The following is a 26,585-nucleotide window of genomic DNA, read 5'->3' as shown; positions in this document are numbered from 1 at the left end:
GTGGCCGAAGAAGTGGCTGTGGAGTCCAAAGGAGAATTCGGACACGTGTCTGCCAAAATAGGGGCCTCAGGGCAAGATGTCAAAATAGGGGCCTCAGGGCAAGATGCAGAGGAATTAGGGTGGGTCAAGATCATGACAGGCCTTTGCTTCTTCTTGTTTTTAAGGTGCTGGTTAAGTTCTATGATTACTTCCTTTATCTCTTTGACCTCAGCCTCTAGGTCCTTAAGACTTTTGAGAGGTTGACCTATATATCCCTTAAAAGCTGCTATGATGATCAACAGGATATAAGGTGAAGCCCTGAGAAAAATGTCCCAGATATATAAAAATTGTATACTGGAAAAAGAATGCAGGATTTGGAGAAGATTTTCCATGGTGGAAAGATCTACGGAAAACAATAAGAAAGAAAAAAAATCACAGTGCCTTAACACAATATTGCAGATACCCAAAAAGGTGTGTACTTATCTAAGATGTCTTCTTGATAATCTGCTGCTTACAGGTCCCTGTTCGGGCGCCAGATGCCGGGATAGCCTGAGGGTACTTCTTCCCGAGCTAGTGCTCTCTGGGTTGGAGAGAACTCAACTGGAGCTGATCTAGGCTGCTGTGTGGGAGAGGGATCAAGAACTCGTGCTGCACCAACTTCCGCAGGAGATACACTCTGGAACTCTCGGAGCCGGAAAGCAATTTCCAAGTGTCTTTAATCAGAAGAGCAGCTGTTTTTATACTCTCCAAGTAGGGTGGAAACAGGATGTGATATAGAGAGGGTGGAGAGAAAAGTGACTGGTGAAAATCAGAGTGTGACAAAGAAGGGATCAGTGTGTGACAAGGAGGGGGTGGAGCAGGAGAGAATCCTATCATAGAACCACCAATGCCCTGGAGTGCTTTATGTAAAAGTGATTTATGTAAATAGACCAAAGCTTTGGATCACTAAAATCCCTATATAGGCATATGGTTAAGCAGAAGCCAGGGGGAGATGGCAACTACCCAACAGTTTATGAATCGTTTGAATAAAGAAATACAGGTTCCCTGCCCAGCCGTTGTCTCCGCGTCTCTGTTACCGGCCCGAGAAGCTAGCCCGGCCAGCTAGAGCCTCCGAAAATTTTAACAACAATGTATACTTACTAACTAAGTGTGCCACTGGCCAGAACCCTTCCCCTTTTTTTTTTAACTCATTATTCATTTAGAGTAGGGTACCTCAAGCTCAGTACTACTGAGAATTGGGGCTGGATATATGGGTTGTGGGGAAGCAGTCCTGTGTATTAGAGAACAGTATGTTTCCCTCAACTTATCAATATCTTCACCTACCCACCTCCCTCAGTTATGGCAACCCAAAATGTCTCCAGACATTGTCAAGTGTCTTTTTTTTTTCTTTTTAAGGATAGGGGCTGATTTTTTTTCTCAGATATTCACCACTGTTTTAATGGGCTTAAGGAGTCTTTTGAAATGAGGTTTCACTCCTTCCTTAGATCAGTGTACATATTTGTGCATATTCCCCTCATTAGTAGTAGAAACAAGATCAAAACAATACAGATAACTTACTACAAAATTCAGTGTTCATTTTTAAGATTCTGCTTTACCAGATTGTAGGGAAAATATTTATTACTATATAACCTTTCTTTTTACTCACTGTCAAGATAATTTTTTTTAAATGTATGATACCAAGCTGCTAAGTACCCTCAAATTCTTTGTTTAAATTTTTAAAAAATATTTATTTATTCCCTCTTGTTGCCCTTGTATTTTATTGTTGTAGTTATTATTGATGTCCTTGTTGTTGGATAGGACAGAGAGAAATGGAGAGAGGAGGGGAAGACAGAGAAGGGGGAGAGAAAGAGAGACACCTGCAGACCTGCTTCACCGCTTGTGAAGCGACACCCCTACAGGTGGGGAGCCAGAGGCTCCTTTAGTCGGTCCCTGTGCTTTGTGCCACATGGCGCTTAACCCACTGCACTATGGCCCGACTTCCTAAAATTTTATTATCTTTATTTACTGGATAGAAACATCCAGATCGAGAGGGTAAGGGAAGATAGAGGGAGAAAGAGACAGAGAGACCACCTGCAGCCCTGCTTCACCACTTGCAAAGCTTTCTTGCAGGTGGGGACCTGGGACTTAAGCGTTATAACATGCGCACTCAATTGGGTGCGTCACCACCTGGCCCCAATACCCTCAATCAAATTCATTAGCAAAGAACCACTTCAACAGCAAAATATCAAGTTTTTTTTTAAAAAAAATATATATTGATTTACTCCCTTTTGTTGCTCTTGTTGTTTTCTTATTGTTGTAGTTATTATTGTTGGATAGGACAGAAGGAAATGGAGAGAGGAGGGGAAGACAGCGGGAGAGAAAGATAGACACCTGCAGACCTGCTTCACCACCTGCAGGTGGGAAGCCAAGGGCTCGAACCGGGATTCTTACGCAAATCCTTGCGCTTTGCACTTAACCTGCTGTGCTACTGCTCGACTCCCAAGTTGTTTTTTTTTTTAAACCTAATCATGATGATTTAAAGTCACTAGACTTCAATAATTTTACCTAAAAGGCTCTAACTTCTATAATGCTTCAGTAGTGTCTGCAAAAGAATCTTTGAAGAGAAAGAAGGGATCCAAAGGCATGGCTGAAGCATATCACCAACAATACTTCTGATTTTGTTTGTTTGTTTGTTTTAAATCTAGTAGTATTGTTGCTCACTAGTTCAAAAGCTACCTACACTTGTTAAGTGAAAAGCTATGGTGAATTCAACATCCTCAGCAAAATCCTTGAAGGTCCTTCCTATGTTTATGCTTTGCTCAGCGAAAATAAACTTGTACACTGACCTTGTGAACAGATGCCTGGTAATGAGGTCACAGAACTGAGTAGCATTTTCAGAAAATTGCTTTATGGTGTAATAAATGTTCTGATTAGATTCCTATTTTAATCTTTAACACGCTCAGGCAAGTCAGCCTGAGAAGCCTAGTCAATGATACTACCAATCTTTAAAGGTCACACCACGAATCCAATCATTTTTAGCATGAAAGACAGTTTAAACAAACTATACATTGAAAAGATTTTAAATTACCCTTCAGTCTTCTTATTGACTTTCTTGCAATGTCTCCTTAAACTCGGCTTCTCTCCTATTTCAGTTTCAATTTACTCTTGAGTATGAAATGTCTGGTTCAGTGATTCTTCATCACAGTGACTTTCTTTGGTATCTCCAAAGATAAAACTACTTCCATTCATTTGGAATTAGGCATTAATAAAACTCGAGGTTAATAATGTTAGCAGTATGCTCTATTAAGCACATTTTAATGGCTATTTCTCATAAATAAAATCCAGAATGGTTGAAATAAGCATTCCTGTGTTCATGGTAATGATGGTAAGGCAATCTTCATAGCCAGTGATCTCCTTAACAAAAGGATCATGACATCACATGTAAGAAGGGAAAGTTCCAAAATAAGTTAAAATTGCAGGATATGTGTGTTTGTTTTTCACTGGTAACTTAAGATGACTTCTGGGCTCTCTGTTTCCTGCCTTTGAAGTGGGAACATGGTTTCATGATGTTAAATATATAAATAAAAACAATGAATCACAAAGATGAAATGTGGAGAAAAACAATGTGGGGTTGCTTTTATTGCCTTTCTATAGAAAAATAATTCTGTAAGATTATGCTTATTTTAATAATGGAAGCAAACAGGGTTGTTCTTAGCAAGTAAAGATAAGATAAAATGTTCACTCTGTGAATACAGATATTGGGCTAGATAGCCTGAGGGGGGCCATGACTACTTTTGTTGCATGTTCAGTACCTATCATACAGTAAGCATTAAACAGAGACTAACTAGATATCTAGGGTACTATTATTGGCTGCATCACAATAAAAATAAAAAGGAATAGAACATAGTAGGGGTGCCGAGTGCTGACGCACCTGGTTGAGTGCATATGTTATGGTGCATAAGGACCCATGTTCAAGCCCTGATCCCCACCTGCAGGGGGAAAGCTTCGCAAGCGGTGAAGCAGTACTGCAAGTGTCTCTCAGTCTCTCTCCCCATCTTCCCCTTCCTCTCAATTTTTGCCTGTCTCTATCAAGTAAATAAATAAAGAAAACATATAGTGGGAATTTCCAACTCCCCACATGGAATCTGGAAGTACTAAGCATACATAAAATAAATGTCCCTGGGAGTCGGCAGTAGCACAGTAGGTCAAGCACACGTGGCGCAAAGCACAAGGACCCGTGTAAGAATCCCAGTTTGAACCACTGGCTCCCCACCCTGCAGGGGAGTCGCTTCACAGGCGGTAAAGCAGGTCTGCAGGTGTCTATCTTTCTTTCCTCCTCTCTGTCTTCCCCTCCTCTCTCCCTTTTTCTCTATCCTCTCCTATCCAACAACAACAATAACTACAACATTAAAACAAAAAAGGGAAACAAAAGGAAAATAAATAAATATTAAAAAATAAATAAATAAAACAAATGTCCTACAAATAATCAGTATTCCTAGGTAAGTATCACATACAGTAGGGTTGTAAATGATACTTAAATATTAAAGTAAGGTAGAAAAATGGCATTGGTAAGTTTCTGGGGGACGGAGAAGCATAGAACTTGGATGTGACAGGAAACTATAGCCCTGAAGTTTTATAATTTTGAAAACCATTATTAAATTTCTAATAACATGATACAAAAAAAATGTGTGTGCTTCCTTGATAAAGCTAAATAATGCTCAATTTTGTATCAAAAGAAAGCAACAAGCCATTAGTCCTCTTTTTTTCCATCCCTTTGCAGGAAACCACTTTAATTCACTTTTTTTCCTTATATGGCAGATGAGGACTAAGTCCTTTTATACCTCCTTCTTCTCCTTTTTCCTAACCTCCCAAATGAGAAAAATCAGTTTTTCAAGCTGTAGTCTATGGTCTAATGAGTTAAGATATAAATGCTGTTCACTGCTGAGCCAATTCACGCTCCATTAATTTCTCTGCTTTCTGAATTGGTACTTATTGCCTCCACTTCTTTATTTTTTTAAATTTTTTTAAATATTTATTTATTTACTCCCTTTTGTTGCCCTTGTTGTTTTATTGTTGTAGTTATTACTGTTGTTATTGATGTTGTCATTGTTGGATAGGACAGAGAGAAATGGAGAGAGGAGGGGAAGACAGAGAGGGGAGAGAAAGATAGACACCTGCAGACCTGCTTCACCGCTTGTGAAGCGACTCCCCTGCAGGTGGGGAGCCAGGGGTTTTGAACTGGGATCTTTATGCCGGTCCTTGTACTTTGTGCCACATGGTGCTTAACCTGCTGCGCTACCACCTGACTCCCTCCACTTCTTTATTTTCCACACATTTGTTTAGTAGTCCTACTCCCTCTTCACAGTGTCTCTACTATTCTTTCTGTAGAGTCCAAGGCCAAGGTGCAGCTCCCTGAAAATCTGCTGTGTAAAGTCAGTGTGCTTTCTGACTGCTAACAGCAAGTGCTAACTGGTTAAGTACCATTCCTGTACAGGATTAAGCCACTTAGATCTCATCTCTGTCTTCAGAGACACCTCTTCTGGCACCTTCCACCCACCGAATCTAAATCTGGCAGGACTTGCTGTGTAGCAGTCACTCCAGAAGTGCTGTCACCTCTCTTCTATGTCAGACACTGTCACCCGTGTTGGATACCTAGTTTCCCCAATTCCACAGGTTTCATGTGTGTGGGTTATTCCCTTACCTTGGTGAAGCATATCTAGTCTGAGAAAGAATGCACAAGAAGTAAATTTTGTGACTGTGCATAGTTAAACATAAAGTATTTGAAACTACATCACTGAGAACTTGACTGTCAGAAAACCTGAGAGGACTTCTAGGTCATCATACCTTTACATTGCTTGATCTTGGGACCTAAGCAGGGTCAGGCCTAATTAGAATTTGTATGAGAGAATTTGAGGTTAAAAATCATTATGGCTGTGGTCTGGGAGGTGGCGCAGTGATATAGCTTTGGACTCTGAAGAATGAGGTCCTGAGTTCGATCCCCAGCAGCACATGTGCCAGAGTGATGTCTGGTTCTTTCTCTCTCCTCCTATCTTTCTCAGAAATAAATAAAAATTTTTTTTTAAAAAAAAGTAAAAGCAAAAAATCATTATGGATGGACAAGAACCCAGGTTCAAGTCCCTGTTCCCCACCTGAAGGGGGTTGAAGGAGAAGCGTCCTGAGCAGTGAAGCCAGTCTACTGGTATCTTCCCCCCCACACACACACCTATTTCTCTCTGACTGATGAAGTAAAATACAAAGAAAAAGGAAAAAATGGCTGCCAAAAGCGGTGGATTTGTAGTGCCAGAACCACGCCCTAGAAATAACCCTGACAGCAATGGAGTAAAACCCAAAACATGGATTCATAGATGGTATTATTCTTGTCTACGAACTGCCATTGCCATTGTTAAGAAATTTAAATTTGGTGCCAAGAGACAGTATACTGGTGGGCACCTGCCTTGCCATGGGCACAGCCCAGGACTGAGGCCTGACACCAAATGAGAGTCTGTGACTGAGACTGAGAGAAGTTCCAGTGCTGTGGTTTCCTCTCTCTAATTTCTCTCTCTAACTTCTCCCTCTAACTTTCCATGGAAAAGTTGGCCTGGGTATGATGAACTCATGGATGATGAACTCATCCATGAGTGAGGGCACTATGCCACAAATAAATCAAATGAATTTACTGCCACTCTGAGTCTTGATCATTTGAGTAATACAGTAAGGGTTTGGAATCTAAGAATCTTCTTATAATGTGGTGTTTTGGAATAGTCCAATGACCTTGCTTATACTCAGTATTTTCTTTGATTCATTGTGGTAGGCACTTTGTGTGTCTTACTAAGCTAGAGACTGGTCTCCTTCAGTTCTTGGAAATTCTGTATTATTTCCTCAGTAACTGCATTTGCTCTCATTTGGGAGACTTCCCAGTTGCTGACTTTTTAATCTACAGGATTTGGGAATCAGGAATGTATTTTCATTAAGCAAGAAATAAAATGCAAATGAATCTTCTAAAATGGAAAATCATCCTTAAACAGATGGAAAATTTGTTCTCTTACTATGTATTTATATTAATAAAAGAAACAACTTATAAAAGCTAGCAGCAGGGATCAAGGAGATTGAATAATGGTTATGCAAAAAATCCTTAGTGTCTGACTCTCTGAAGAGACTGCAGGTTCAATCCTGAGCCTCAGTGGTATTCACCACTACCTGAGCAATGTTCTTATAAGGCAAGTCAAAGCAAAAACTAATAACGGTAAATTATAATAAAGTGCTTGTAATTGATAACAGAGGAGTTATAAACATACAGTGCTACATAGTTCATAAAATTTCCATTTAATCTTCAATGCAACATTTCAAACATAAACATTGATTTTTTTCTATCTTATTGATTACATTCAGAGCAACACCTGAGCCAGAGATTAATCTAAAAATTTAAAGCTTATTCTGGGAACTCCACGTGATATTGTTTATCTCTTGACCACTGCTATTCCACAAACTCAAAGATTTCCCTGAATGAATATGGAGAGGCACATGATACTAACGTTTACTGGACTCCTACTGTCTTTCGGCAATTGCTGTGCTTTTATAGTCCAGCATCTTTATACAAACAGGCAAACAATCCCCATTTTATACCAGGAGCAGGTATGGAACACAGAAGATAAATAAATTATCGATAATTATATAAAAAGCCACACTCAGCACTATCTGGATCTGAAGTATTCTGTTTTCATATACAAAGCACCCAAATCAATTATGCTATGGGAATTAAAATAAACCAACTAATTACTACATGCAAAGAAATACAAAAGCCACAATGCAAATGTTCACAGAAGGCATTCATTTGATAACTTGGATTGCAAAACACAACACATGAAATTAGTAATTAGCTAAGTAAAATCTCAAGTTTTAAGAGGAGAATTTTGTCATGCTTTATTTGGATAATCAGTTACCTCAAATTGGTTGAAGGAGAGGTGCAGAGGTAAGCCAGAAATCCTACCAAGATAGTGCCATCGAGAGAGAGAAAGCATCAGAGACAGAGAAAGAAAAGTCATCTTACTGATGGTGATTTACTGAGTCCATTTCAGTAACAAAGTAGGAAAATTAAGGCAAGATGGTATTTTCAGATATCCCTCCTTTATTAATTAGTTCACATTTTGTGTTCAATTAAGAGACTCAAAATAGCAAGTAGTTATAAAAATCACGTGTTTAAAAGTCTTTAAATGGTCTCTTTGTGTCTTCCAATATTATAAGATAGAAAGCAAAAATCTACCAGAATTTTGAAATGACTTGAAATAAAAAGCACCCCCACTTTATCCTTTGACTGACCTGAGATAAAACATAAATAAAAATTTACCTTCACGGCTGCAGTGACAGCAGCAGTAGCAGCTAAGTTTAGGCCTTGCCGTCCAAAGTTGACCATGGTCTCATAGCCTCGTTCCTTTGCTTGTACAATGTAGTCATCAATCTCCTGAAACAAAAATCCCATTGATATTAATTTGACTTCCGATGGTATCACAGAGCACCAAACTAAGACTTTATCTTCGTAATATAACAGTTTCGTTAATGTTACAGCATAAAGCATGCAATGACTACTTCCCAGGAATAACTGATATATCTTACCCTTTCCTTTGAAGACAGAAGGGGATGGAGGAATTTTCTATATATTAAACTTGCTCCTTTGGTGTAGGGAGACAGCAGCCATATGACAAAAGCGATTTTAAGCTCATAATACAAGGGGAACCTAAGGAGACAAAGATGGGATGGGGGGGGGGTGAGAACAAACTAAAAACAGTGGTGAAATCAGCATAAAAAGTCAAAACAAAAATGAAACAACATAAACCACAAACAAATCCAAACAACAACAATAAAACCCAAACTTCAGTTAGTATATTAAGCCCCCACACGTAAAAATGACTCATCAGGGCAATGATGTCTTAAGCCACAAATGAATCTCTAACTGTAAACCAGCTAACAAAAAAAGTGACCCGAGTCCCACAGAGATTCTAGAACAAGATTATTTCTTGAAGTAAGCACAGCACTGACTGACTGATTTGCGAAACTGACTACAGAAGTTCAGACGGATTTAGGAGCACTTCCTCAGAGAGGGAATTAGGAGCACTTCCTCAGAGTCCTAAGGTACTCCCTGGCTCCTGTCTGCAGAGCGCAGCTTCAGGCTAGTCAGTATCTGCACACCTCTGTGCCTAAGGGCTCAGCTTTATGTGCTCCAAGTGCACAATGCTACCCCACTCACACATACCTTTCTCTTTCTCAGAACTCCTAGAAAACTTCTCCTCCAAACTCACTTGGCCAGACTTGTAATTTGCAAATATAAATCATTCTTCCGTAGTCCAGGAGGTAGCATAACGGATAAAGCACTGGATTCGCAAGCATGAAGTCCTGAGTTCAATACCTGGCAGCACATGTACCAGAGTGATGTCTGGTTCTTTCTCCCCTCCTATCTTTCTCATTAACAGATAAATAAAAATCTTTTTTTTAAAAAAAAAAATCATCCTTCTCTCATAAGGTGAATGGAATGACTACAAAGGGATCTATCTATGATATCAATAGATAGATAGATAGGTAGATAGGTAGATAGACAGATAGACAGATCTTTCCTTTATTGACTCTGCAGTATATTTCCCCAAGCAATGCTGTTCACTTTGGTCAACAGACTGTTAATGTGAAATGTCACATGCAAGCAGAAGTTTTTTGTTTGTTTGCCTCCAGGGTTATTACTGGGGCTCAGTGCCTGCCCCATGAATCCACTGCTCCTGGAGGCCATCCCCCCCCCCCCTTTTGTTGCCCTTGTTGTAGCCTTGTTGTGATTATTATTGTTATTGTTGATGCCATTCGTTGTTGGATAGGACAGAGAGAAATGGAGAGAGGAGGGGAAGACAGAGACCGTGAGAGAAAGATAGACACCTGAAGACCTGCTTCACCGCCTATGAAGTGGGTCCCCTACAGGTGGGGAGCCACGGGCTCAAACGGGGATCCTTAAGGTGGTCCTTGTGCTTTGCGCCAGGTGCGCTTAACCCGCTGCACTACTGCCTGATCCCCCCGCAAGCAGAAGTTTTAAATGTCCTTTGACAGCCTCATCTTTTATTTATTTATTTATTTATTTATTTATTTTTTAATCAGAGCACTGTTCAGCTCTGGCTTATAGTGGTGCGGGGGATTGAACCTGGGACTCTGGAGCCTCAGGCATGAGAGTCTGTTGTATAATCATTATGCTATCTACCCTCTGCCCTTGACAGTCTTATCTTAATAGCTTCAATCTCTTGTTAAAACTTTTTTTTTCTACTGTGAGAATATGAGAATAGCCGGTTCTGCAGCCCAAGACTCCAGATGAGAAGACAATTATAATGGAGCTGTGCTCAAAGAAGCTGCTCATCGTCATATGTAGCTTGAGTAAGAACCCATCAGGCTTTTAGGGATGTTTTTCCACTAGAGCGACAGTTAAGTAATATAAAAGTTAAGGGGGCTGGGCAGTAGTGCACCTGGTTGGGCGTGCACATTAGCGTGCTCAAGGACCTGGGTTCAAGCCCTCACTTCCCACCTGCGGGGGTTGGGGGGGTGGAGGGTGGGGAAATGGGAAGCTTCAAGAGCTGTGAAGCAAGTGCACTGCAGGTGTCTCTCTGCCTCTCTCCTCTCGTATCTCCCCCATCCGCTTCAATTTCTCTCTGTTCTATAAAATAAATAAATATTAAAAAATAAACAACAAGGCACTGAGCACCAGCGATTGGTGACGATGAAGTAAAATAAATTTAACATGTTAACACATCATCTGGTACTGCATCAAGAAGTACCAAGATACACCACAGTTGAACCTATGTGGTTTCTTCTGCTGAGGCTAATGGAGGGTGGGTGGGTGCCACTGAGGCATGACTTTTGTGAAATCAACGAACAGCTTCTGCCACAGGGCAATTACAGAGTAGTTTCTGGACTTTCATAGTCAATAGTCAGCTTCTCCAGCATTGCTCACTTTTAAATAATGCACATAAACTACACTTGCAGTCAGACAAAAGTGAGGTTTTCCTAATGGTAGCTTGAAAATTAAGAGACCTAACATACTTAAATCTGTGTTATGCCACATAAAGACAGATCTCAACAAAACAATTTAACAGGCAAATGAATAAGCTGTGGGAAGAAGGAAAAAAAAGATGGAATCAGATATGGAGACATAAGGGCAGGTTGTTAAGAACATATAAATCTGGAGAGTCCTTCTACACCCCCCACACTCCCTCAACCAACAATTCAACATGACCTACTATGCTATGAGACTACGATAAAAGTAGAAAAGTCAGCTTGACAGTTTAAGGGGGGGTGGGGGAAGCAAATGTCTGAAGTAAAAAAAACAGATAGGTGGGAAAGTTAAGGGACAACTGACTAAAAGCAAGTAAACTGAATGGTGCGATTCAAGCTGATGGTTGTATCAGCAGATGGGTTGAAGTAGCCTAGGTCAACAATTAAAGAGGAGTAATTGTTGAGCTAGGCTAGGCAGGTGGAAGGCCTGTGCAGCAAGGGAATATGAAGATATTGGCAACACAATAAATTAAAGATTTTGAGGGGCTAGATGGTGGTGCACCTGGTTAAGTGTTCAGACTTCAGTGCATAAGGACCCAGGTTCAAGCCCCTGGTCCCCATCTGCAGGGGGAAAGATTTATGAGAGGTGAAGCAGAGTTGCAGGTGTCTCTCAGTCTCTTTTACTCTCTATCTGCTCTGCCCCTCTCAGTTTGTCTCTGTCTCTATCCAATAATTTAAAAAAATAATAGACTTTTTAGGGAGTCAGGTTATGCGCACATGGTGCTAAGCACAAAGACCTACTAAGTAAGGATCCCGGTTCGAGACCCCAGCTCCCCACCTGCAGGGGAGTCGCTTCACAGGTGGTGAAGCAGGTCTGTAGGTATCTATCTTTCTTTTCCCCTCTCTGTCTTCCCCATTTCTATCCATTTCTCTCTGTCCTATCCAACAATGACAACGTCAATTACAACAATAATAATAAAAAGGCAACCAAAGGGAAAATAAATATATAAAAAACTTTTAAAAATAAACTCTTTTAAAAAGACTGAAGTGACAGCAAGTTTAGGTGGAAATGTTCTATAGAAAAAATAGTGAGGGGGGGGTCAAGGTTTTGCATGAAGTATTGTTCCTTAGTCAGTTCTCAAGTAAGTAAAACTGTACTTTACTTTTGCCTCATGATATATATGTAATAAAGAATCCAAGGAGCTCGTATTTAGTAAGTATCCATATGATTGTGTTTTTTTAAAATGTATTTATTATTAGACAGGAAAGAGAGGAACTGAGAGGGAAGGGGGATTGAGAGGGAGAGAGAAAGAGACACCTGAAGCCTACTTCACCCTTCATGAAGCTCCTCCCATAGGTTGGGACAGAGGGTTTGAACCTGGGTCCTTGCACATGGGAACATGTGCACTTAACCAGGTGCAACACTGCCCAACCCCTCCATGTGACTCTGACATCATCCAGTCTGAATGTTTATAGATGAACATTTTAAGGCTGGGGAGCAAATGCTAAAACCACAGACTGTGGGAATCAAAAGGGGACTCATAGAGAATAATCATGGAAGAGTGAAATCAGTGTGTAGAGAGGATAATGCTAATCAAGTCCCTCTCTCTCTCTCTCTCTCTGCCGGGATAGCCTGAGGGTGCTTCTTCCCGAGCTAGTGCTCTCTGGGTTGGAGAGAACTCAACTGGAGCCGATCTAGGCTGCTGCGTGGGAGAGGGATCAGGAACTCATGCCGCACTAACTTCGCAGGAGATACACTCTGGAACTCTCGGAGCCGGAAAGCAATTTCCAAGTGTCTTTAATCAGAAGAGCAGCTGTTTTTATACTCTCCAAGTAGGGTGGAAACAGGATGTGACATAGAGAGGGTGGAGCGAAAAGTGACTGGTGAAAGATCAGGGTGTGACAAGGAGAGGGGGTGGAGCAGGTGAGAATTTTACCACTAAACCACCAATGCCCTGGAGGGAGTGTGGTGCTTTATGTAAATGTAAAAGTGATTTATGTAAATAGACCAAAGCTTTGAATGGGATCAGTCAATCCCTGTATAGGCATATGGTTAAGCAGAAGCCAGGGGGGGCAGGCATACTACCCAACATCTCTCTCTAGATTTTATTTATTAATTAATGAGAAAGACAGGAGGGAGAAAGAACCAGACATCACTCTAGTACATTGCTGGGAACTGAACTCAGGACCTCATGCTTGAGAGTCTAGTGCCTTTTTCTCTGCACCATCTCCCAGACCACCTAATCAAGTCTCTCTATTCTAAGGCACTGAGATGTGTGCTCAAGGTGAATAGAAGTGGCATGTGGAGAAACTAATAATTCTTTATTTGAGAGAAACTATCAAGAAAAAAAAATTCTGCAGGAGAAAATTAGATCTTGGACTGTTAACTTTAACAAATTCACATTATTTACAGTAAAGAGTAGGATAATAACTCAGGACACCTGATAATGAGTCCATAGTCTGATCTTTTCTCAGTATTAGAACTTACCAAGCAACTGTTTGATCTGCTATTGTTTCAATCACAGTATAGAGAGCAAAAACAATCCAGTACATCATCCACCGAACCTGGAAATAATGAACACATTTATGAAGTGATAGACTAAGTTTATCTGCAATTCTGAACAGTTGAGTGACACACACACACACACACATATATACATACAAACGCAAAGATGTATAGTACATTGCATTAAGTGCCGGAGACCATTTAAATCTCAAAAAGTTTTTAAAATAAATCAGATGAGGGAGTCGGGCTGTAGTGCAGTGGGTTAAGCGCAGGTGGCGCAAAGCACAAGGACCGGCATAAGGATCCCGGTTCGAACCCCGGCTCCCCACCTGCAGGGGAGTCCCTTCACAGGCGGTGAAGCAGGTCTGCAGGTGTCTATCTTTCTCTCCTCCTCTCTGTCTTCCCCTCCTCTCTCCATTTCTCTCTGTCCTATCCAACAACGACAACAGCAATAATAACTACAACAATGAAACAACAAGGGCAATAAAAGGGAATAAATAAATAAAATAAAATATTAAATAAATAAATAAATCAGATGGAAAAATGGAGCCAAGTGTGTCATGAAATAATAGCAAAGCAGTGCTCAATTCTGACCTATGGTGGTGAAATGCAAGGGACTGAACTTGGGGCTTTGGAGCCTCAGGCATGATAATCTTTTTGAATAAGTATTATGCTAACTCCTCTGTCCCCCTTTTTCTCTTCTCCCCACTCCCCCTTTTTTTTGTTTTGGTTAACCAGAACACTACTCAGCTCTGGTTATTGGTGATGCTGGGCATTAAACTTGGGACCTCTTGCAATTCCTCAGCATAATCATTGGGCTATCTGCCTTGTCTCTGGAAGGCAATTTTTTTTTTAAAATGAGCACACTGTTCAGTTCTGCCTTATGGTGGTGCAGGTGAACTGAACCTAGGACTTTGGAGCCTTAGGCATTAAGAATCTCTTTGTATAACCATTATGGTATCTATCACCTGCTCCAGAAGGCAATTCTTTGAAAGGTCTTTCCTTCTCTCTCTCACTCTCTAGTAAAGAGGAGAGAAGAAAGGGGGAGAGGGAGAGAAAGATCACAGCAAGGAAGCTTCTTTTACTGTAGTGGTGGTTTGGTCTGAACCTGGCTTAAATTTTCTTCTTCGTTTCTATGTAATCCTGTCACTGTGTGCCATCACCCTTGTCCTTCTACAACAGTTGCAATATACTGAGTGCTTATGTTCCCCATAATTTGTCTGTTGCAATACTAACCCTAAATTAGAAGGAAAGACCTTTGGGAAGTGGCTAGGTCAGGAAGTGTAGCCCTCATGTTAATGTCTTTCCAAAAGAAGCTCCAGAGAGCTCTTGCTCTCCTAAACCCACAGGAGATGTAAGAAGGTGTCCTTATCAGACATGGAATCTGTTCACACTTTGATCTTGGAATTCCCAGCCTTCAGAACTGTTGGGCTAGTGATGCATGAGAGAGATGACCCAGGAACCAAGCTCGTGGCAGTGAGGCAATTCAAATCTTTATTCATCCGAATGTCCCAGAGTCAGATGGTAGCACACCTGGTTAAGCCATGTGGCGCAAATCGCAATGGCTGGTATCAGCCTCCCAGTCTGCCCCTGTGCTCCTCCCAGGCCGGACAACAGAAGAGACAAGTCGGAAATGGAAGTGGCTTGATGGAAATGGCTTGACAATACCATACACGGTTAGGAAAGGGGAAGAGAAAGGTGAAAGGGGGCTGGGAAAGGTAGGGACTTCCTTAGCAACTGTTGCTAGGGGTTTAACTGGTAGGATTAATAATACCCTGCAGGGAATTAGGGAGGAGACCTTGTAAGACAAAGCAGAAGATTGATATGTAGATAATAAAAGGGCGGACCATAGTATCAAGGAATGCAGGGTGGAGCAGGGGAGCTGGCTTAATATTTTGAGGAATGCCAGGCTCCTGGAGGCAGAAAAATGCAGGGTGCTTTGTGAGGCAGGGAGTCAGATAAGACGAGGCAAACCTTGGGGGTTCTCGTAATCCCCCTCACTCGACCTCTCAGTAGAGAGGGAGACTGACAGGATAGAAGCACCCCTCAGGTCAAACCCTGCCAAGCTCTACCACATCCTCATAATTTCCCTACACAGAGCTAATGTTTACAAAACATCTAACTATAGTATTAGTTTGAATAAACTAATTGTTCAGGACACGGTTACCTCTTGCCTGGAATAGAGCAAAGAGAGTATCCTAACAGGTCCCTGAGACTCTAATACCTTTTATACCAATACTTCTCACAAAATGTTGCCACATTAATTTTTCCTGAACTTATTTCCCCTAATCTATAACTTTCTACCTCTTATCTTTTATCTCTTAAGCAGGTTGAATTTTCATTAGCATTTAAAATCTCTGATCTTCTGCTCATAACTAAAATAACCAGTAATAAACTATGCAGCTATGGACTTGGTACTCTACTAAGGAAATCACATATATTAATTCACTGATTTTCCACAACATTACCAGGTAGAAAAAAAAAACAATTATTTCACTATAGATAAGGGAATACGTGGCATAGAGAGGTGAAATGACTAACTCAGGATCTTTAAGCTTGACTTTAGATAGTGATACTAACTAGTGATACTAACCACTTTAGCATATAGAATAAAGAAATGTGAGCAGTTGCTGAACGTAAGGTTCAAGACCACCACTATGACCATTGTTCTCATCCTAACTAAATGACCAAAAAAAATAATAATAATAAGCCTCTTAAATAGCTAGAAAATTTAGTTTTAGTACATATGCTTATTTAGGTATTTTTTAGACATATAAAACAACATTAACTCAAGTAGTTTTTAAAGTTGTCCATTTACATGTGCAAAATAATTAAAAATAGCCATTAAAACCTTTTGAAGCAATACAATGTGAAATGTGAAAAATACCACTTTACTCTAATTTATAGAAAATCCTGAAAGCTTAAAAAAATGCCACAGTAAATAAGAGGTACATTACCATAATTGAAATACCAGGACTTGGATTTGTAAGATTATCATAGCACATTGAACAAAACAAACACAAAGACCCAATATTCTCCTCAGCCTGTCACTTTTCATGAGTTCACTAGCCTCTCATTGCTGCCAATTCCAAGTTTTTGTCCTAGTATGGAGATTTTCTTCAACAGCTAAAATCTTTTTTTTTTAATTCCTGACACCTTTCTTCTTAAAGAAAAATGAAGTTCACTAAGTTCACCAGCTTTTTTTCCCTCCAATTTTTTTTTTTCCTACCAGAGCACTGTTCAGCTCTGACGTATGGTGGTATGGGGACTTTGAAACCTCAGGCATGAGAGTCTGTTTGCATAACCATCATGCTATCTTTTTTTTTACAAATCAAAACACTAATTCGGTACTTTTACTTCCTGTTGGGTTGCGTTAGGAGAGAGAGAAGAGACCGGAGCAGAAAGGGAACACAAATCTTTATTCACACGGATGCCTCAGAGTTGGGTGAGAGCACAGTGGTTCAGGCCACATGGAGCCAGCAAAATGGCCACCTCCTGCTATGCGCAGCAGCCCTTCTCTGGGTCAGGTCGCAGAGGAGAAAAGGGGTGCAAGAGAGAGAAAGTGGAAGCAGGAGGGCTTTTATGGGAGAAATTCTGGAAGTGGCAAGTTGGGGCAGGATTGGCTGGGAAAGGGGGTGGAGAGAGGCAAAAGACATGCTGGGAAGGTGGAAGCGTCCTAGCAATTGTAGCAATACCCTGAGGGGATAATGAGGTGGTGGAGGAGTCACTTTAAAACAAGGCAAAACATTGATATGTAAATAATAATACTCGCATGGAAATATGGTAGTTTATGGGTCCTGCCTAACTCAACCACATCTGTACACTATCCCAACAACCTTCCAATTATATTTTCAACATTATTGCTACAAAAGAAAAAAGAATGAAAAGACTACACATAGAATCTGTGGACTAGATGGGACCTTGAAGATGGTCAAACAATTGTTTAACACTTTACTGAAAACAAAACAAACTGTAAAACTGTGGTAAGAGAAACTGTTCTGGGGTGGGGAAGACAGCATAATGTTATGCAAGTAGACTCTCATGCCTGAGGCTCCGAAGTCCCAGGTTCAATCCCCTGCATCACCATAAGCCAGAGCTGAGCAGCGCTCTGGTGGTTCTCTCTCTGTGTGTGTGTCTCTCTCTCTGCATCTCTCTCCAAAATAAAATGAATAAAATATTAAAGAGAGAGACTCAAACTGTTCTGGTTGATTTTCTCATTCTACCCACAAAGGACTCTGGAGAAAACTCCATGAAATCCAAGCCACCATGATGCAGAGCTAAAAAACAAAGACGGAAAACTCCTCTCATTTTATTGAGGACCACAATAAATAACTTCATAAGTAGAGCTGAGAAATGCCTGGCAGAGGCAAAGGCCACCTCGACGCATGAGGGAGGAAACTTTCTAAAGATAGATTAGTCTTTTTAGTTCTCCAGGGTTTCCTGGCTCTTTCTTTCTTCTGTAACCAGCACAGAAATTTCAGTGTAATTATCACCTTCATTTTTTAGGAAAGTGAATGATTGAGTTACTTCTGTCAGAGAAAGTTCAGGAAATGTTCAGGGGGAAAAAAACTAAGTCAGTGCTTATTATTTTTCATTATTTCACGATTTAATAGCGACGTTGTGATTATGAACATATAAGTGAATCACAACCCACTATAAATAATACTTTGGGACTAGGTGGTGGCACACCTGGTTGAGCACACATGGACAGCAAAGGGGGCCGGGGAGCCCTACAGGTGGTGAGCTCAGTCTCCCTGTTCCCTCTCTCTTCTCAGCTTCTCCATCTTTCTTTCTTTCCCTCTCTCTAAAATAAAAAATAAAAATTGGTCAGGGGACATGCAGCAGGTTAAGCACATGTGGCACAAAGCGCAAGTACCAGTGTAAGAATCCTGGTTTGATCCCTGGTTCCCCACTTGCAGGAGGGGGTCACTTCACAGGCGGTAAAGTATGTCGGCATACTTTATCTTTCATATCTTTCATACTTTTATACTTTCATTTTTATCATACTGTATCTTTCTCTCTCCCTCTCTGTCTTCCCCATCTCTCTTGATTTCTCTCTCATATCCAACAACAACAGCAATAACAATAATACCAACGATAAACAACAAGGGCAATAAAAATGGGAAAAATGGCTTCCAGGAGCAGTGGAATCATAGTGCAGGCACCAAGCCCCAGCGATAACCCTGGAGGCAAAAAAAAAAAAAAAAAAAAAAAAAAAAAAGAATTGGTCAGACAAGGCTGCTCAGTAGTACAATACATGTGTAAGATCCTGGGTTCAGTTCCTGGTAACACACACACACACCTTTTCTAACTTCCAGATACTGCTTAACTTTACTCTTTAGCAAATATCCTATATGTTACTCCCCTCCTTTTTTTTCCCTACTAGAAAGTGAACTCAAAGAGAACGAAGTCTTATTTTGTTTATTACTGCATCGATAACCAGCACAAAAGGTGCTTAATAAAAGATATGTTTAAAAAAATGTTTTCATGAACTTGGGTGTAACATGTACTATGGTGGTGCTCTGGTTTCTCTCATATAAAATTTTATCTCATACAAAATAGGGTAAAATAAAAAAAAAAAAAGAAGTCTAAGTGAAACTAGAATGAGGTAGAGATGACAGCTAGCTGTCCACAAAAAAAAAAAAAAAAAAAAAGACAGAACAGACTTATAACTGAGATGTGACCCAGCTGCGACCAGTGCCATTTAGCTCCTTTGGGCAGGTAAGTGTAGCCAGTTCTTAGTAAGAGACTATGAACTGAGACTTTTGAGAAATGGGAACATCTCAGTGCTCTTCCAGAATGTCCCGCCCCCTCTGGCTGAGATGGCTGAGACTGAGCAAACCTGCCAGTGGCAGATACACAGAAGATGGACAGAACCCAGGTCTTCTTGTTGGTATGCTTCTAAAAACCCCTTCTGTTTCATTAGTTTAATCTCCCCTGCTTAACACTATTCTACTTACATAACCACTGTATTCTATTTACATAACCTCTGTTAACAAGCACCACCCTCCCTCCAGGGCATTGGTGGTTCAGTGGCAGAATTCTTGCCTGCTCCGCCCCCTCTCCTTGTCATACCCTGATTTTCACCAGTCACTTTTCTCTCCACCCTCTCTACATCACATCCTGTTCCCACCCTACTGGGCTAGTATATTTATAAGGACAAGATTGTTTGTAGTTTTGAGTTTAGCTTAGCTTGGCTTAGATTGCGCTGCGTCCTGCATGAATAAAGAGTACAACGCAGCCATGAGTCCCAGGTCATCTGTTACCCGCCCGTGAAGCCAGCCCGTCGAAAACAACATCTTCTGAAACGGTTGAGTGAGTCGCATTCCTTACTAAAACCAAAACTTACCTTTATGTGAGAAAGACAGTTTGTATTTCTTTGATCTTAACATCTTTACTGCATAATGTAATTATAATGGCTGAGTCTACACGTATATGAAAAATAGTGGTAATCTCCGTGGAGAGGAAGAGGGCAAAGGCATTGCAGCAATGGCTCCTGAACTGGGCAGGCCTCTCTGCCATACTGGCTGCCACTCAGGACTTGGCTCATTCTCCTGACGGGTGGTGACAGGAACTATCAACCTGGGACTGGAGAACAGGACTACCGTGTTAAGGAACTGCAGTCTCTGAGGAGAAGTCGGAAAAGGGTAAGGATTACAGCTGTCATGGAGCATTTTGTAGAGAGGTACACAGTAGGTATGACTTATAGTTGTTATGACTTATAGCTTATTTCTGCATGAAATTGCTGTCATAGGCTTTCACACCATGGATGACTTTATTGGCAATGCCCTTCTATTTTGAAAATGCCACAAAAAGTCAGATAAACAGTTCACTAGAAATATACACCAGGATCAAATATATTTGGAGGGGGGGAAGATCAGAATTCCCAAAATAAGGTTCTTGAAGTCAACAGGAAGATTACATTGAAAAAAAAAAATCTATTTTGTTTTCTTTCCCAGGGTTACATCTAAATGCCACATATAATTGCTGGCACAAAAAAAGGATAATCAAATATACTTACTGAAAAAAGCCCATGGTTGTTGGGGAGGTGACTCGGTGTGTCAAGCACTTCACTCAGTCCCTACCACTACATAAGATTTCCCTGTCTCTCCGAAAACAAACCAAAATGTCAGTGAACTAGACTAACTCTCATGATTGTGATTGTTATTTTTTCTAACTATTTCCTAATGAACTTCTTTTGAAAGTGATTATTACAATGATATGCTGAATATTTTGTTGTATTTATTTTTCTCCAACTGTATGATTGTATATATGCAAAGTATCAAAAAGAGGAAAATCCATCTAGACAGAGCAGAATAGTTATTGCTAAGGACTATGATAAAAATAATGAGAGCACCTGCACAATCAATATAGCACTTCCTTACAGGATGATAAAAATGTTTGGAGCCAAACTAAGAAAACTATTGCATGGCATTTGTATAAGAAATACTAAATAGAGAGTCGGGCGGTAGCGCAGCGGGTGAAGCAAGGACCAGCATAAGGATCCTGGCTCAAGCCCCAGCTCCCCACCTGCAGGGAAGTCGCTTCCCAGGCAGTGAAGCAGGTCTGCAGGTGTCTATCATTCTCTCCCCCTCTCTGTCTTCCCCTCCTCTCTCCATTTCTCTCTGTCCTATCCAACAACAACGACATCAATAACTACAACAATAAAACAAGGGCAACAACAGGGAATAAATAAATATTGAAAAAAGAAATACTAAATATCCTAGAAATTGTACCCTTTAGATGGTTAAGTTTATGTTAGGTGAATTTTATCTCCATTTGTTAAAACATCACCATATCATTGATATTTCTTTCTAAGGGAGCATCTTAATTACTATCTAGTAGTTATGATGTTTAGATGAGTTACAGCAAGGGGAAGCATCAGGTAATGGAAATCATCTTGATTAAGTGCACCAAAATCAAGACTGCTTTTGTTTCAGGAACAGAATTCACATTCCTGTCAAAGTCTCTTCCCTGTGGTTTATCATTTATAAATCTATTAGATAACTTAGCATTCACCAGGGCTCTTCTGGAATGTCAGAATAAGAAAGAATATAGTTTAAATCTGTCCCAATTTGCTTGCCCTCAACTTGAATCAACAATAGTAGAGAATGTTCCATCCTCCAAAGGGAGGCTGGACAACATACTCTATGCTACACCTGAGGAAGATTGCTGTTTTCGCCAGGCTGGCTTCACGGGCGGGTAACAGACGACCAGGGACTCATGGCTGGGTTGTACTCTTTATTCATGCAGGACACAGCGCAATCTAAGCCAAGCTAAGCTAAACTCAAAACTACAAACAATCTTGTCCTTATAAATATACTAGCCCAGTAGGGTGGGAACAGGATGTGACGCAGAGAGGGTGGAGAGAAAAGTGACTGGTGAAAATCAGGGTATGACAAGGAGAGGGGGCGGAGCAGGCAAGAATTCTGCCACTGAACCACCAATGCCCTGGAGGGAGGGTGGTGCTTGTTAACAGAGGTTATGTAAATAGAATACAGTGGTTATGTAAACAGAATAGTGTTAAGCAGGGGGGATTTAAACCAAATGAAACAGAAGGGGTTTTTAGAAGCATACCAACAGAAGATGGGTTGATATTGGGGCAGCTTGGAAGGTTCCTACTCATGACCACAGAATGTGAGCTCAGATCTACAGGGATGCAGAGGTCACATAGGCTCCTAAGCTGAATATGGGCCCAGACCAAATCAAATTGATGGGGTTTACAGTCAACAATATTTATACCCCTTCCCCATATTAGCGAGCTACTTTCTTCCCTGATCCAGCTTTCTGTCCCTTTTTCAGCCATGACATCACCTCCCCAGACAATAACTTGGATCTACCTGCATATCAGATTTCAGGCTCAGGGAAAAAACAAACAAACAAACAAACAAAAACCTAGTATAGCTATAGGCCCTTTGAAATATAACTAAAATATGCCTACTAGTATCTACAAAATGGAGGACCCCGCCCCAACACTTCATCTGCACTATTCCAGCCTTTAGGTCCATGATTGCTCAACAATTTGTTTGGCTTTGTATGTGAACTCTCTTTTCAGCCACCAGGTTCCAGATGCTAGCATGATGCCAACCAGACTTCCCTGGACAGACAACCCCACCAATGTGTCCTGGAGCTCTGCTTCCCCATAGCCCCACCCCACTAGGGAAAGAGAGAGGCAGGCTGAGAGTATGGATCCACCAGTCAACGCCCATGTCCAGCAGGGAAGCAATTACAGAAGCCAGACCTTCCACCTTCTGCATCCCACAATGACCTTGGGTCCATCCTCCCAGAGAGATAAAGAATAAGAAAGCTATCAGGGGAGGGGATGGAATACGGAGATCTGGTGGTGGAAATTGTGTGGAGTTGTACCCCTCTTATCCTATGGTTTTGTTAATGTCTCCTTTCTTAAATACATAAATTAATTTAAATAAATAAATAAATAAATAAACAAAAATCTGCCCCAATTTGGAGGCGGCAGCTGGTGTCCCCACTGACTACATTACAAACCGTGTGCTCCCAAAACATAAGAGGGCAGGGTTTACTCCACTGTTTCCACAAGAAGGAGTTGCTGTTTAATTTTCTCAATTCAACACCTCAACTTTTGAGCACCTACTATGTGCTGGCCATCATTTGAAACACTTGGGATAAATTCAACAAGTCAGTCAAAGATATCAGCCCTTTTGGGATTTTTCTTTCTCTGTCCTGAAGTCCTGAGGCACACATTCTTAATTTTTCCACAGCTAGCTATGCGTCACATGTGCTCAGTTCCCAGGAGTGGCAGCCATGACATGTCACCTCGAGCACCTCAGTCAAGATCTGTCTAACCAGGAGAAGGAGCAGCAGCCAAAGAGCGAGATATGCTGAATATTTTAAATGTTGATTATAAATAAAAGATTCACTAAGTGAAACTAAAAAAAAAAAATCATTCAAATATCAAAATAAACTTATTTCTAAGAAAATATACTCATAATTAGACAAGTTCTTTTAAAGATTATGAAGTCATCTGTGATATAAAACCTAGTATCTAAAATTACATTCTGGTTTACGTAGTATATGGATCAGATTATCCTGTTTAACATGCCAGCACTTGCTTTATTATTACTCAGAATCCATAAGGCTTTAGCATTTCAGAAGCCCAGACAGTCATGTGATGGTGTTCTTAGCTGTACTCTCTCAAAGGAATTAGAGGATATTTTAAGCTTGAGTGAATACTGCAAAAATGAACATACCCATAGGCTAAATTTATTACCAAAAGATCATACTCCATTTAATAGGTATGCATTTACTTATCCCTGATGCTCTAAGAAAAGTTGGCCTGCCTCATTTCATAATCTTCTTACTTTTTCCAACAAAAAAAGTTTGTGTAATTTGCATTCCTAGACAAAAATTTTATGAAACTCATTTAGATTCCAAGTCAAGCAAACAACTGTAAAATATTCCCCTCCTCTCTCCTTCCTTTCTTTCTTTCTTTCTTTCTTCCTTTCTTTCTTCTTTCTTTCTTTCTTTCTTTCGTTCTTCCTTCCTTTCTTTCTTTCTTTTCTCCTTCCTTCCTTCCTTCCTTCCTTCCTTCCTTCCTTCCTTCCTTCCTTCCTTCCACATCATGCTGCCATCATGTTATGGTAATACTGGGGATTAGACCTAGGACTTTTGGTGCCTTAGACAGGAAAGGCTTTTTGCTCAGCCGTATGCTATCTTCCCAGCACTCCTAATGATTTCCATCACAGAAGCTGACTGCAATAGAGAGGCACCAAATATACAGGGGCTACCATGTCTTGATGGAAGGTATGCTGGGGATCTATACAAACCATGAATAATTATCAGAATGCCAAATTAATTTAAAATATTTTAAATTTAAATTTGAACTATCTTAAGTTGTGTCCTTTTAAAATTTTTATTTATTTCATTAGATAAGACAAAGAGAAATTGAGACAGAAAAGGATAGAGAGGGAGAGAGAGGGAGAGAGAGACAGAGAGAGAGAGAAGCACCTGCAGCACTGCTTTATGACTCAGGAAGCTCTGCCCCCTGTTGGTGAGGACTGAGAGTCTGAGCCCAAGTCCTTGCACATGGTTAACAGATGCACTTAATCAGGTGTGCCAGCCACCACCCCAGTCCCTTAATGTGTTATCTTGTTATCTTTATATAACTTATTTTTGCTGTCATGAGTAGGAAATTACCATAAAGATGCTTTTAACAATAATATGCTAACTAACATAACAGTCTAATGCAAAGAAAAATGTGATATACTAATTTAATAAATTAATTAGAAACTAGTATAGACATCCGTTTGGCATGAAATGATTAAAAACCTGAAATCAAGGCCTTTCTATCCTCCTCCTCCTCAAAGAAGTTTTCAAAGAAGAGATTATAAATGAGATATAAAAGGGAAAAAAAAACCCAATTAATAGCACAATGCTCAATCTAAAATACAACTACTGTGGCCAGATGGTGTCACATCTGGCTAAGTGCACACATTACCGTGCCCAAGGACCAGAGTTAAGCCCCTGGTCCCCACCTGCAGGGGGAAAGCTTCACGAGTGAAGCAGGGCTGCAGGTGTCTCTCTGTCTCTTTCCCTCTCTATCTCCCACTCCCCTCTGAACTTCTCCATCTCTATCCAATAATAAATAATAAATTAAAAATTACTTTAAAATAAAATATAACTACTAAAAATAAAATGACTACTAAATTGTATTACTACCATATATTACTTATTAAATTAAAAAAAATTTATTATCTTTATTTATTGGATAGAGATAGAAATGGAGAAGGGAGGGGAAGATGGAGAGGGAGAGAGAGACAGAGACACCTGCAGCCCTGCTTCACCACTCGTGAATACTGTAATATATGCGCTCAGCCTGGTGCACCACCCGGCCCTGACTTTTAAAATCTCATCTGAGTGATTGTCAATACTTGTAAAGAACAAGTTTTGCTACTGACTTCCACTCCTTCTGAATCTCATGCATAATAACCTTGGTGCCCTGGTACTTTTATTTCCTGGTACACCTGTGTAATGGTGCATATCAATATCTGCCTCTTTCTTTGAGTACAACAACCAAAAAGACCAAAATGATCTCATTCATTATCATATTCCCAGGATCTAGCACACTATGACCAGTAAAACAAGCACAAAGGAATCCTTTACTTTTCTACTTCTAAAAGTTCCAGCTGATTCAAGATTCAAACAAGTAACTCTGGGTTATCAATAGCAGTTTACAACACATAAAATAGTTAATTTTGTCAAAGTTGTTAGAGGTTAAAAAACTCTCAAGTATCTCTTCATTTCTAATTCTTTGAATCATAAAGCAATCAGACTCAGGTCTTGAGTGGCGGTAGATAGCATAATGGTTATGCAAATAGACTCTCATGCCTGAGCCTACATAGTCCCAGGTTCAATTCCCTGTACCACCAGAAGCCAGAGTTAAGCAAGGCTCTGGCTTAAGGTAGCGCAGAGGGTTAAGTGCAGGTGGCACAAAGCGCAGAGACTGGCTTAAGGATCCCAGTTCAAGCCCAGGGATCCCCACGTGCAGGGGAGTCGCTTCACAAGCGGTGAAGCAGGTCTGCAGGTGTCTATCTTTCTCTCCCCCTCTGTCTTCCCCTCCTCTCTCCATTTCTCTCTATCCAACAACGATGCCATCTATAACAACAACAACAACAACAACGATAAACAACAAGGGCAACAAAAGGGAAAAAAGTAACCTCCAGGAGCAGTAGATTGGTAGTGCAGGCATAGAGCCCCAGCAATAACCCTGGAGGCATAAATAAACAAATTAAAAAGTTTAAAAAATTAGTGCAAGTCTGTAAGAAAAAAATTTAAGACAGCATATGCCTAATGACTTCTATTATAATCACACTAAGCAAATCCAGAACACAAAATGCTAAAATGTTTCATTTGAAAAAAATATTTATTTTCGGAGTCTGAAAAGAAAGAAACTGCTGAATTTCAGACCACCCAAAGAGAACTTTATTTTCTGACCATTATTAGTTATTTGCTCAAGTCAGTTTATCCAACATTCATTCTACACCACATTTCAGAGACAACAGAAACCTTCTAATATAGAATTCTTTAGAAAAAGTAGAGTTGAAAAGACTTCTCCTGTTACATCCGCACTATT

At 40.4% G+C, this 26,585-nt stretch overlaps 1 protein-coding gene across 2 annotated transcripts in view; it reads right to left on the bottom strand.

Moving 5' to 3' along the window:
* The window catches only part of REEP3 (receptor accessory protein 3), a 142,994-nt gene that overhangs the window by 31,721 nt on the left and 84,688 nt on the right, over positions 1–26,585 (bottom strand). For both annotated transcript variants that reach the window (XM_060193132.1, XM_060193202.1), the window contains 3 exons: positions 13,460–13,536; positions 8,569–8,689; positions 8,303–8,416 (listed from right to left, as the gene is read on the bottom strand). In XM_060193132.1, coding sequence (XP_060049115.1) covers positions 8,303–8,416; positions 8,569–8,689; positions 13,460–13,536 — 312 coding nt within the window. The remainder of the gene's footprint in view (positions 1–8,302; positions 8,417–8,568; positions 8,690–13,459; positions 13,537–26,585) is intronic.

This window comes from Erinaceus europaeus, chromosome 1 (assembly GCF_950295315.1).
Source record: "Erinaceus europaeus chromosome 1, mEriEur2.1, whole genome shotgun sequence".
NCBI classification, from domain to species: domain Eukaryota; kingdom Metazoa; phylum Chordata; class Mammalia; order Eulipotyphla; family Erinaceidae; genus Erinaceus; species Erinaceus europaeus.
Note: the sequence above shows the minus strand (reverse complement) of the source record. Positions and strands in the feature narration are given on the sequence as shown.